Source organism: Lethenteron reissneri, chromosome 34 (assembly GCF_015708825.2).
Source record: "Lethenteron reissneri isolate LAM-NWPU_2019-01 chromosome 34, ASM1570882v1, whole genome shotgun sequence".
Taxonomy (NCBI): Eukaryota; Metazoa; Chordata; class Hyperoartia; order Petromyzontiformes; family Petromyzontidae; genus Lethenteron; species Lethenteron reissneri.
In genome coordinates, this window is record NC_083812.1 from 5657208 (window position 1) to 5670027 (window position 12820).

The 12820-nt window shown below is 49.2% G+C and overlaps 1 protein-coding gene across 2 annotated transcripts in view; it reads left to right on the top strand.

The window, feature by feature from the left end:
* The window catches only part of NRAP (nebulin related anchoring protein), a 51736-nt gene that overhangs the window by 8255 nt on the left and 30661 nt on the right, over nt 1-12820 (top strand). For both annotated transcript variants that reach the window (XM_061565098.1, XM_061565099.1), the window contains exons 5-14: nt 1647-1745; nt 2704-2787; nt 3742-3846; nt 5099-5200; nt 6038-6133; nt 8757-8873; nt 9636-9740; nt 10340-10450; nt 11467-11571; nt 12341-12439. In XM_061565098.1, the coding sequence (XP_061421082.1) occupies nt 1647-1745; nt 2704-2787; nt 3742-3846; nt 5099-5200; nt 6038-6133; nt 8757-8873; nt 9636-9740; nt 10340-10450; nt 11467-11571; nt 12341-12439 (1023 nt within the window). The remainder of the gene's footprint in view (nt 1-1646; nt 1746-2703; nt 2788-3741; nt 3847-5098; nt 5201-6037; nt 6134-8756; nt 8874-9635; nt 9741-10339; nt 10451-11466; nt 11572-12340; nt 12440-12820) is intronic.

The following is a 12820-nucleotide window of genomic DNA, read 5'->3' on the forward strand; positions in this document are numbered from 1 at the left end:
CTTGACCCTGACCCCTGCTGTATACTACTCTATAAGACCTCCTTTACCAGTGGCAAAATCTAGTAATAGGTTTTTACCCTTTCAACTGGTACAAAAACTGACACCTTTATACAAGGCATCATGTTTGCAATAACCACAACACAAGCAGTCAAAATGCAAACAAAAAGAAACAACTCTGATAATGATAATGATATGCACTGTCCTTGCAGTTGATTGGTCCACACCCGAGACAGCTTTTCTTAGAGCCTGCTGTATAGTTGGAGTTTGCGTGTCTCTCTCTCGCCGTGGTCGCGTGGATTTGTCTCCCGGTCCTCCGGGGTCTTCCTCCTCATTTACAAACATGCGTTTCGAGTATTTGGCTGCTACTTTAACTTTCAACATGACAAACTACTTCGTTGAGCTATCATTTGTGGCCAGGTCGCTTCTGAAAGAGGGCTATATAGCTCAGTGGGCCTTACATGGTGAAATAAAATTTGTTTATAGTATTTATTTATTTATTTATAGTTTATAAACCATCGGGGCTCTACCGCTCGACCTCCACAACCCTCAGCCAGTATTTTCGATGCTCAAGCAAGGTTAGCGAGGTGCGATTATATTTATCCCTTTGAGTCAGAAATTGCCAGTACCTTTGTTGCATGTACATGTGTACATCTGCAGCCCTTGTGGCGGTCCACTATTGCATTGTAACAACTGTGACCCATCAGGCAGGTCACGCACACATTGATTGTACTGTGGAGCCTTATGCGGTCTGCATCGCATCCAAACACAGCGTTGCGCTGTACTTCTATGCTTCCCGCTATTACCAACTCCCAAGAATCCGCACATCGCGTGAAGGCCTCCATCCAGCAGCGCGTGGACAAAGTGGGCTGCACGTGGCCTGCCCCACACATTGGTGTGACCTGCGCAAAACGTGATTTGAAAAATGAGAAGAAATAAAATATTAAAAAATACTTAAAAAAAAAACACGCTTAATGAAATGTACTGTCCGAGCTGCCCTTCCTCCATCGCTCCTCCCCTCCTTCCACATCCCCCGTCCCTCGGCGTGGCTCCCCGAGGCTTGCCGTGACGTAAGGGACCGTGGTGATTGACAGGCAACGCGAGTTGAGCGTCGACAATTAGAGCCGTTAAAAAGATTGTTTAAAAATATATATTTTTCATTTTCAATGATAGAATATAGTATTGTCATCAGTATGACATAGCTATACCAAGTTTGCAGTCGATAGGACATTGGAAATACGGTTAAAATTGAGTTACAATATTTTAGCATACGACAACACACAGAGTAAGTTAAATAAAAGCGTGTAAAATGTTTAAAAATATATGTTTTGGATTTTTCTGATAGAATATAGTGTTGTCATTAGTATGACATAGGTATTTCAAGTTTGCAGTCGATAGCACATTGGGAAGTGGGTTAAAGTTGAGTTACAAGATTTATTTTTTGGAGTGAGTTAAATAAAAGCATGTAATTAAAATAATAATAAAAAACGTAAATATATCGTGCTGTTATTGTGCACTCGTTGTATTTGTTGCGTTTTAACAAACACTCCTCCACGTTAAAAAAATGTTCCATTCGGAGGTGGAAAGTACTCGAAGCCCGTGTTGCTGAAGCTTGATGGCTCGTAACCGAGGTGGCGTTTGTGCCGCAGGTGGAGTACACAAAGTCATGGGATGCTCAGAAGGAGTTCTACCATCTCCCTCCCGACGTTATCGCCAGGAACTCCGCGAGCGAACAACTCTATGAGCAGGTGATCACAACCTTGCTACACTCTTACAACACCTCCCCCGCGTGTCGTGCAGTCAACTCGAGATTCTGTGTCGGGTGGAATACCCCAGTTGTGGATTAACCGAGCTTTGGAATATAAATCTTTCTGCGAGCCGTGCTGGTTTTCATTGTCAGATGTTACTCATTCGTCGAGGCTCAGTGAGTCCGTTCCCACTTTTGACCGATTTTTTTCAGAAACAATTCAAACAGAACGCGCATTATTTTTTTTATATTTCTCCCATTATACATAGGTAAACAATAAGCACATTGATTCATCGTTGATATTTAATTTAGGCCGCATAAAGATCTTGTCAAAGTTGTGTTAGGATCATGCACCACCTGACAGTGAAATATGACGTGTTTAGTGAATACATTTCATCGTATAATTTAATTACGTTTTGCATTTTTGTGTTTTCGTTTAATCTTGGTCCCCTGCATTTACCCTGAATAATTGAGAGTTGACTCTTAAACCCCAAAGTGATGTTCCTGGAAATACCATTGTCTGTTTGTGTATTCCAAACGTTCACACTCAAAAAACTATGTGGGGATGTTGTTTACTAAGTTTATTTGCTTAAACAGCTGATAACTCAGGAGGCCATGCCTCTCTACATGCTGTATGTTGAAATCCTTTCACAGTTGGCTAAGTATGGTGCGAAAAAAATATCAACACATATTGTATTCTTTTTATTTTTAAGACGGTGTTGTTAACGAATGGGTTGAGGATAATTAAAAAAAAAATGTGCAAGATAAAACCTCGGTCACGAAAGTAAAATAAATATAATAATATAGAACAGCAACGAAGCAAATATAAATCAGTGCAAAAACAATTGTTTGCCATTGGAGATTTGCTAGCTGCAGCTGGCAAATGCTCGGCGGACGTCTGTTACCTGCTGGAGGTGAAACGTTGGCTGCGTGTGTCGTGATGCCCCATCCCTCATTAGGAGATGTTGGTGGAGGGGAATCTCGTCTACACGGAGACTCCCGAGTACAAGCGCATGGTGCAGGCACAGAAGAACGTCAGCGATGTATGTCCTGCACGCACAAAGACAAAGATCCCCCGTGTAGCCTTAACAGGCTGTAGGGGCAAGTGCTGTTAGCAAGCACCTATGAAGGCCGGAACGGTACACGAGGGGGTGGGTGGGTGGCCAGCACCACGCCCGACGCCTTTGTCTCTCTAGTGGCGATGTTTACTACACTCCGCATCAGGTACTCGTTTGAGGCTGAGTCGACCTAGGGGAAGCCCAGGACTGGTTCAGATAATCGTCACTGGGTGTTGGCCGTGAGCGGGAATCGAACCCGGGTCGCCGGGTTCATAGCGCAGCGCGCTAACCACTACACTGCCGCTCCCCACGGGCACACACACACACACACCCATATCATCGTCGTCATCGTAACCCTCATTGATTGCTTCATGTCTATCGCACCTCACACAAATGGAACAAAAAAAAAGTCCCGTAGAGGCGAATGGAATTAAGAAGCACATAGGTATCTTCCGGTTGCCCAACGAATATGTTACAAGGTCGTACTCGTTACGCACAAAGTGCTTGACACAAATGAATCAAAATACCTTGCTGATATCATGAAGGAGCATAAACCATCACGCAGACTCTGGTCATCTTCACAGCAGCGGCTTTTGTCTAGGCGTCGAACAAAGACGGATCACCGCATCGCGCGCTTTCAGATGCGCTTCTGCGGCCGTCTGGAACGCTCTTCCTTCCGATATTAGGAAGCCGCTGGAGCTATGCATTTTTAAATCTAAAGTAGATTAAAAACTCACTTCTTTAAGAACTGCTTTTTGTGTTAAATTTGTTGTCCTTCCACCCGCACCTCCGCTGAGCGCAGTTGGCTACCTCCGGTGAAAATGATAAAAGCTGTATACAATAATAACAACAGTAATAAGTGGAAGTCACAGCGAGGCAGGCGGGTGAGAGTGTTTACGCTTGCCTCATGGGTGGATGGATGTGTGTGTGTGTGTGCAGGTGCAGTACAAGCGCGAGTTCAAGGAAAAGAAGGATCAATTCACGTCCGTGGCAGAGAGCTGGGACATGCGGCACGCGCGCGTCGGATCCGCTCTCGCCAGCGAGGTGAGCCGCGCGCACGCGTACAAAGATCGCCCCTTTTGTAACATCATGCTACAGGCCCCGCACGAGCTTAGTCCGGCACTGACTGGCACCGTTATTAGTTGGAGCCTGTTATTAATCGGCGCTGGCAGCTCATATGCAGCCAGCCGATAAACGACCTCGTCACGGCATTGCCGACGGACTTGAGCTGTCTTGACGGCTGCCGTGAAGGACGGCGCGCACCTGGATTTAAGACGGAGATGTTCATTTACAACTACATTTAGTTTTTGATGCAGCAGTCTGCATGCGCTCCACCGAACGGTCCGACGTGGTTTGCCGTAACTTCCACAGCATCTGTATTGGCCTGATGGGGCTGTATTGTTGGCTTGTGGCATTATTGTTTTTTTTGTTATTCCCGAGGGATTTCTGGCAGTGTCTATGATCCTTATGGTATAGCAAGCAACGCCCACTGATTGAAAACTTTGCTGGGGGTGTTGTTCTTCATCATACAATTACAAATTTTCTTCAATACTTGTATTGCAATCTGTTGTTTGGCACTTTTTAACTCGGAAATGCATTCGTCACGTGACATTACTGAGGATTTAAGTCAGCTATTGCGCAACGTACGTTGGGACACTGAGAAGCGTTTAGACAATTGGGTGTACAGCCACTCCAAGTTGTGCATAATGTATAAGCTTGCAAATTAATGAATACGTGCATTTCTGGAGTTAGTTATGATGGTGAACGTTTAGTATTTTTTTCCACCACTCATCCATCATCATCATCTTTGGCAATGTTCAATCCACTGCTGGACGAAGGCCTCCCAAAGCCGTCGCAGTCTCTCACATTCCTGCAATGTAACAATCCACCTGGCAACTGCACACGAGCTGATTTCATTGCTCCATCTCCACGATGAGAGTCCGGTAAAATCTAAATGTATTAATCATTCTTAAAACAAAAACATTATTTTGTTTGACAAGCACCTCGTGATGCGCTGTGAATCCACGATACTCCCACGTGCTTCCCTGAGATTACCGCTCCGTCTCTCCTTCGGTGGTCTCGTTTGCTCGCGTTTCTCTCCACGGTTGACGTTCTAGTGCGTGCTGGTCTTTCGGCCGAAGTGTGGCCGGTAGCTGCCGTTCCGAGCGGTGCGTCCGCCTTGCGTGGTGCCATGCTTAGTAGTGCGGCCCGGCCCGAGTGGTGCCGTGCCGTGCGGTGTGTCCGGGGTGAGTGGTGCCAGACCGAGCGGGGTGTCCGGGGCTGCGTGCGCGAGCAGGTGAAGTATCGAGAGGCGTACGACAAGGAGATGAAGGGCCACCAGGCGAGCGGAGGGCTGGAGATCACCGCCGGCGCTCAGAGAGTCATCGAGGAGCAACAGGTGGGTGGGTTAGGATGGCACGAGGCGTTAGTAATAAGCATATTCAGCGATAGGCTAAGGGACCCTAACCACTGCTCCCCCGATGGGGGTAGGGGTCAAGTTTTGACAGGTTTTTGCGCACCTACTCAATGTAATGCTCCCTTAGCGCACCGTGCTACAGATCCGGCGACCCGAGTTCGTTTCCGGCTCAGTGACAATTATCTGAACTGGTCCTTTGCCCTCCCCTAGGTTGGATCAGTCATAAATAAGTGCCTGGTTCGGCACTGGGGAGACAAAGGCGGTCGAGCGTGGTGTTGGCCACCCAACCCCTCGTGTGCGGTGCCGGCTTTCGTAGGTACTCTAGAACAGCACTTGCCCCAACAGTCTGTAAAGGCTATATGGGGGATCTGTATCTTTTTATGCGTGTGCACTTTGTGTGTTTTTTTAACAACAAAGACAAAGACCCCCCCCCCCCCCCGTGTAGCCTTAACAGACTGTAGGAGCAAGTGCTGTTAGCGAACACCTATGAAGGCCGGCACGGCACACGAGGGGGTGGGTGGCCAACACCACGCCCGGCCGCCTTAGTCTCCCCAGTGGCGATGTTTACACATCGCGCCCAGGTACTCATTTGAGGCTGAGTCGATCTAGTGGAGGCCCAGGACCGGTTAAGATAATCGTCATCGGTGTTGGCCATGAGCGAGAATCGAACCCCGGGTCGTCAGGTTCGCAGCGCAGCGCTAACCTCTACAACACACACACGCGTGTGCATTACGTGTACAAAAGCTCCGAGACTTATTCAGGCGATGCACAGACTCCAATGCCCCCCACCCCCCCCCCCCCGTGCGTGTTGTCCGACAGGAGGGGCGTCAGCTGAGAAAGATCCGCGGTTCGTTCCCGGCCAACGAGACCCCAGGCTACCGCTGCGCCAAGCAAGCCCACGAGCTCGCCAGCGACGTGAGTGCCTCTCCTACCCGACTACTGCCTCGCCTGCTGGGGGAGTGGGGCGGGGGCACAGGGGGCGGAGGGGTGGGATGGACACGGGGGGGACAGGCGGGCACGGGGCGTTGGGGGCACAGCGAAAGCAGTGTTCCTATTCATTTAACAGTGGGAGGTGGTGATGAGAAATGTGGCCTCAAAGTGCACCTGGCATGGCACAAGAGCTGTGGTGATGTCACCACCACTTAGTGGCGAGCGGCAGTTGTTGTTGTCAAAATTATGATTACTGGAGGGGTGCTGGAGAAGGTGGTGATGCTGTTTTGGTGTTTTTGTGATGCTGGTGTTTGTCTCTGGTGGTGGTGATGGTGGTGTTGGTGGCAGAGAAGGCAGACGGGCGTTTGAGGCTGACGGTTATGGTGGTGGTGGTGTCCGTGATTGAGACGGTGATGGAGGAGGCGATGGTGGTATTGCCATGTGGTTGCGGTTAGTGATCGGGGAATCTGGTGGCAGAAATCTGGTTACGCCGGTGGCAAGCGCAGTTTTTGTCACCCGAGTCCAGAGGCCGTATAGATATGCAGGCAGGACCTTGGAGCTCTAAGATGTAAGCCCTGTGAGATTTGAAGAGGATAAAACAGTCTTTGACAAAGTACTTTCTGGCTGAGCCAGGTGCTAGTCAGGCTCATAAAAGGTCTGCACGAGCCCGTAATTTAACGCCGGCCACGAAGCCGGCGGAGTTTTCGGAGGGTGATGCATGCCCCACGCATTTCAGAGAATCTTCCAGATAGATTTGTGGACCGGCCTGTCGTGCCAGCCGGGAGCGTCCCCGCGGTTATTTGCGACCGCGTAACCCCCATGAAACTGTACGGTTATAATTAGCCACCCCACTGCCACCCCACACCCCACTGCCACCCCCCCCCCTCCTCGTGACCGCTCGTCGGAAAGAGCTATTTCCCACTAAATTTACGGTGGGCACTTCCTTTTTAATACCTGGGTGTAAATTGTAGGTTTTCCCACTTCTATGCCAGGAGTCGGCATCCGAAATAACATGAAGAGCCTTGACAAGGCGCTCTTCCTCCCCTAACCCAGCTTAAATATACGCTGCCAAGCTTGGTGGTGTTCATTCAGACGCTGTCTTTCTGACAGACCTGTTCTTCACCTGAGGATGGCTGCTTGCGTTGTGGCCGAAACGTCGTGAGAATTGTATTATTTTATTATGTTTAATTTTTATTATTTTATTATCTCCCTTCTACGTGACTTTACCGAAAGAACCAAGAAGATGAATCCCTGCAGTCACGAAAGCTTTAAGTCGAAACATGTGGAGCTTTTAATTTAAAATTCATGCAAAAGTCATATTTCAGGAGCCACAATGGCACGTCAATATGAGAAGGTCACGAAGCTCCGGAGTTGCAGGTTGCCGACCCCTGTTCTAGCGGCGTCCGGACAGCGTGGCTGATTGATTCAAAACACCCTCCAGAGGGGCTCTCTCGAGAGTTGCCTCGAGCCGGAGGGCTTTTCGCCAGCAGTGGCTCGAACCGAGATACCGTGGGACTGCACTTCTACCCTTGATACTCAAGCCGCGTCATCATCGTCTCGTGCCGCGGCACCGTAGCGATGCAGTAGTCATCTTCTTGGTTCTTTCGGTAAAGTCATGTAGAAGGGAAGTAATAAAATAATAAAAATGAAACATAATAAAATAATATTATATAGATTGGTATGTTTTATTTTTATTATTTTATTATTTCCCTTGTACGTGACTTTACCGAAAGAACCAAGAAGATGAATCCCTGCAGTCACGAAAGCTTTAAATCGAAATTTTATGCAGTAGTCCGTCAATAGAGGTGCAGTCAATCGGCCCTCCCACTCCCCCGTTGGAATCGAATCCCGTTGGCTGCACTGAAATGAGTGTGCCTAGGGGCTTACGTTAAAAACATAAGGATACAAAACTCTTGGAAATTAAGACTCTTGGAAGATGCTAGGGTAGTTTAGTTTTTTTTCCATAGCGATGTGCCAAAGGGGTATGGGTTGAGTATCAGTGTACGTGAGATGCTGTACTTTCCTCTCCCTGCTCCATGCAGAGTGACTAATTGCAGTCGGAGTGTTATTTAAATTCGGTTTTCAGTTACCTCCATAGCTGCCAACTGGTCCTGATCGTGTCGCATAACAAACAGCAGCCTTCTCGGGAATTAGCGGGTGAGCAAGCGGAGTGGTGATGGGAAGCAGGCAGGGTGAGCGATCGTTTGTGTGTGGGTGGGGAGGTGAGCGATGATAATTGTTTTTTTTACCCTTTTATCTGGCAACAAAACTGACACCTTTTCGACACCTGCGCCTTTTGGGCGTCATCTGGTCCAACACCATGTGAAACTAGGCTCTAAGGAAAGCTGTCTCGGGTGTGGACCAATCAAATTCAAGGACAGTGCATACATTATCAGAGTTGTGTTTTTTGTTTGCATTACGACTGCAGGTATTGTGGTCTATGCAAACATGACTCCTTGTAAAAAAAGGTGTCAGTTTTGTTGCCAGATAAAAGGGTAAAAAAAACAATTATCATATTTTTCTACTGGCAAATGAGGTTCCATTGGTGTAGAGGTGAGCGATGTCGGTGAGCGTCGTCTGAGCAGGCTCGCGCGTGCATCGTGCGCAGGTCAAGTACAAGGCAGGGAGGGAGCAGATGAAGGGCGCTGCGCGGTTCCACTCGCTGCACAGTGAGGGAAACCTGGAGCTGCAACGCACGCAGAAGGTCAACAAGCTCGTCAGTGAGGTCAGTACCACAGCGACATCACCACCACTCATAACAACAACAACCATAATTATAATGCAATCAAGTGAAGCTGAAGAATCTCAGTTCCGTTAGACCACGTAGAAGGGAAATAATAAAAGAATTAAAATAAAACATAATAAAATACAAGGGCTGTCGGAAAGACAGCGTCTGAATGCTGTATTTCCGACAGCCCTGTTCTTCACCTGAAGACGGCTGCTTGCGTTGTGGCGAAAGGTCGTGAGAATTTTATTTTATTATGTTTAATTTTTATTATTTTATTATTTTCCTTCTACGTGACTTTACCGAAAGAACCAAGAAGATGAATCCCTGCAGTCACGAAAGCTTTAAATCGAAAATTCCGTTAGACCGTTTGGAGCCGCATGTTCGAGGCCAACCTGCCATTTGAGCGATCTAGATTTGGAAAAAGGTTTTTCTACCAATGCCCGAAGATCCGCGGATCCAGAATTGGACTCCTCAGCCACCATCAAGAGCCACCACCAAAGCTGATGGACATCATCTTCGGACCCCGAGGGACTGCCGACGACTAATAATACAGTAAATGTGAAATCAAATTATAATCATAAAAATGATCGCGTCATATTTATGTGGGTTGTATACTGCAGGTCGAGTATCCAGCATCAGCGAGAGTAAAGTAAAACAACAACGACAACGCAGCCGTTGCGTTGCGATCCGCTGAGCGTGAACCCCTCGCGGGCAATCCCTGTGCCCCCCCCCCTGTGCCCCCCCCCCCACTTTCGACAGAACGCGTACCGGAGGGACATGAAGAGCGCCAAGGGGCACAGCGTGAACTACTGCGAGACGCAGCAGTTCAAGAGCGCCAGCAAGGCCGGGGATCTCGCCAGCGACGTGAGCGTCGCACGCGCGCGGCGCCCGGGATCCCACCGCGCGCTCCGGTTGGGCCCTCGCGGAAACGTGGCGGCTCTTCACGCTTCGCGGTCACGCTTCGCTTCATTCGGCCCGCGCGTTGGGTGGACGGGGGCTGCACGACGCGCATTTTGCTTTTTGCGCTGCGTTGCACCGCTAGCTGAGTAGTTAACCTCGCGTTCAATAAACCCTCGGAGCCAGGATGAACGTCCGACTCCAAACGTCATTTATTGAGTTTAACGAGGTTAACTACTCAGCTAGCGGTGCAACGCAGCGCACAGCGAGGCCGAGACAAAAAAAAAGACATTGGTCAACGATCTTGATTTGAATCTTTCGTGACTGCAGAAATCCATACTCTTTGGTTCTTTCGGTAAAGTTACGTCGGTATAAAAACTCTGTGACATATTATTTTTAGTTTAATTTTTCTACCTGCGTGACTTTACCGAAAGAACCAAAGAGTATTGGTCAACAAATTTACATCGAGCGTTTTGCGGGATCCTTGTTGGCACGAATGACGTGATGTAAAAATGGAAGTGTCATTATTAAGTATCGTCGCGTCTTCGCGTGGTGTCGGCGAGCAGCTCAAGTACAAGGAGGCGTACGAGACGCAGGTGAAGGGCCACTACGCCGGCGTGGCGATGGTGGACAAGCGCACCGAGCACTGCATGAAGGTGGCCAATCTGGCCAGCAAGGTGAGCCCAGCCACCACGTCCACCTCTGCCCAACCTCCGGCTCGTCGAGATGGCGCCAGCTGCAGCATTGGGCTCAATCTAACCCTCGGCAACGCGCTTGCGCCAAGCGTAGCTGGCTACGTACGGTGGGAAGGAAGTTCAACAGAACAACCACAACCGCCGTTCGCCACTAATTGGCGGTGATGTCACCACGGCGCTTGTGCCAGGCCACCAGGGACGTGCGGTCCGGGGAGGCAGGGGAGGCACAGCCTCACCTGTCATACTCCGATGAAAATAGCTGTTAAGAAAAGTAAAAAATAAGAAACTAAAAATTCAGATTTTTCCGCTGATCTGTGTTATAAATGTCATTTCTGTACGATTCCAATCATTTTTATAGTCAGAATCGCCAAATTTGCGGAGCTCCGCTGCAAATACAGGGAGAGACGAGAGGTGAGGCAGCGACGAGCTCAGCCTCCCCTCTGATTGCGCAACCCCTCAGTAACTGAATGGAGCGCAGGCAATAAGCGCGTGCCTGTTACTATCTCAGTATCTTACCAATGTAATGTTTGTAGACCCCTTCATTTCATGTCCTCGCCTTCCATACTCCAGGTAACTTATTTCACGTATGTGTATAAAGATATTTAGGCTCGCTGGTCTCGTCATGAAACTGCAATGAAAAAGCACCAGGGGAGGCAGCTATCACATCTACTTCACTGAGGGGGACGTGTCAGAAACGCCCCCCTCAGTGAAGGCCACGTGAACTATAAGACCACGCGAAGTGTCGAACGCCCGCTGACAGGAGGTCACCTGGGACAGACCCAGGTGCCATGGCTCGACTGACTGATATGACCGGCAGATGCACCACCTGTGCCCACTACTGTGCCAACTTGCTGTGTATTAGCCGCCCGGCGCACAGCTCCGTTGAAGTTCAACACACGTGCAAAGAGACGCGCGCACTACGATCTTGACACTTTGTCCTTACTCATCTAAACAAGCACCACGAAAGAAGTTCTGGGGATTGAATTTTCTCTGCGCAGAGGAACTACCGCGCGGAGTACGAGGAGGACAAGGCGTACGTCAACTTCCCAGCCACCGTCACGCCCGCGTACGAGTCGCACAAAAAGCAGGAGCTGTACCGTGACGTAAGCACGCAAACACGCTCGTATGGAGACGTCTGAAACATCACGCACCCGCACAGCGCACTTGACTACAGCATTAAGCATTCAATGGCCGTCCGTCGTAGCAAGCCAATCATACTAGGCCACTATCAGCAAATATCACCAGTTTTTACCCTTTCTGGCAACTAAACAGTTTGTGTTAATATGTGCAAACACCAAACTGAAACCTTTTGCAAGGAATCATGTCTGCGTGAACCACACATGACAGTGGCATTGTCTTTGTGCTGTTCGCCTTTTGGCGTTGACCTCTGGTCTACCGCTGTTTGAGACGAGGCTCTAAAGAAATCTGTCTCTGGTGTGGGCCAATCAGTTTCAAAGACAATGCACGTACTGTCAGAGCATGTTTTTTGTTTGCATTCTGACCACAAGTACGTATGTGTGGTTAATGCAGACATGATTCCGTGAAAAAGGTTTCAGTTTGGTGTTTTAACATATTAACACAAACTGTTTAGTTGCCAGAAAGGATCAAACCTATTCTTATACCTTGGTGTGCGTCACGTGTATCTCGCGCGTACTGTACGATTACACGATGCATAATAAATCCTCATCCTGCATCCATACTCAATAGCTCCATCTCTGTGTGTTCCACCAACCTCACTCACGAATTGCTCGATTAGAAACGTGCGCCACCGCGCGTGACAGGACAGCGTGACGATTCCGTACATCGAGGGACTCCGGCGCCCTAGGATGACGCCTGCCGCTGCTAGAACTGTGGCTGCCCGTGTTTCCACAGCCCCAGTACCGCCAGCGCGTGGAGAAGCTCAAGTTCACCAGCGTGTCGGAGACTCCCGAGATCGCGCAGGCCCGGATCAACGCCCACCAGCTCAGCGACGTACGCGGGGGGGGGGGGGGGGTCAGGGTCGTTTGAAGGAAAAAAAAACTGAGGTGGTTTTCGCGGATGGGACGGAGCTTGGCTGTGTTCGCGAAGGAGAAGTTTGTGCCAGGGTGATGAGCTTGTGGGTGCCATGGTGGCAAGATGTTAACTACCTCGCCTGGTATACAGGAGGTCGTGGCTTCGATCCCGACCCTGACGCATGGAAAACTTGGCGTTTGCGTGTTCTCTCTTTCCCTGTCGTCGCGTGGATTTTTCTCCGGGTCCTCCGGGTTTTCCCCCCTCCACATTTAGAATCAGCGTGCGTTTAGGGCATTTGGCTGCTAGAAATTCCCACGTGATAAGTCACTTCGTTTGGTGGCCAGGTCGTTTCTGAAATAG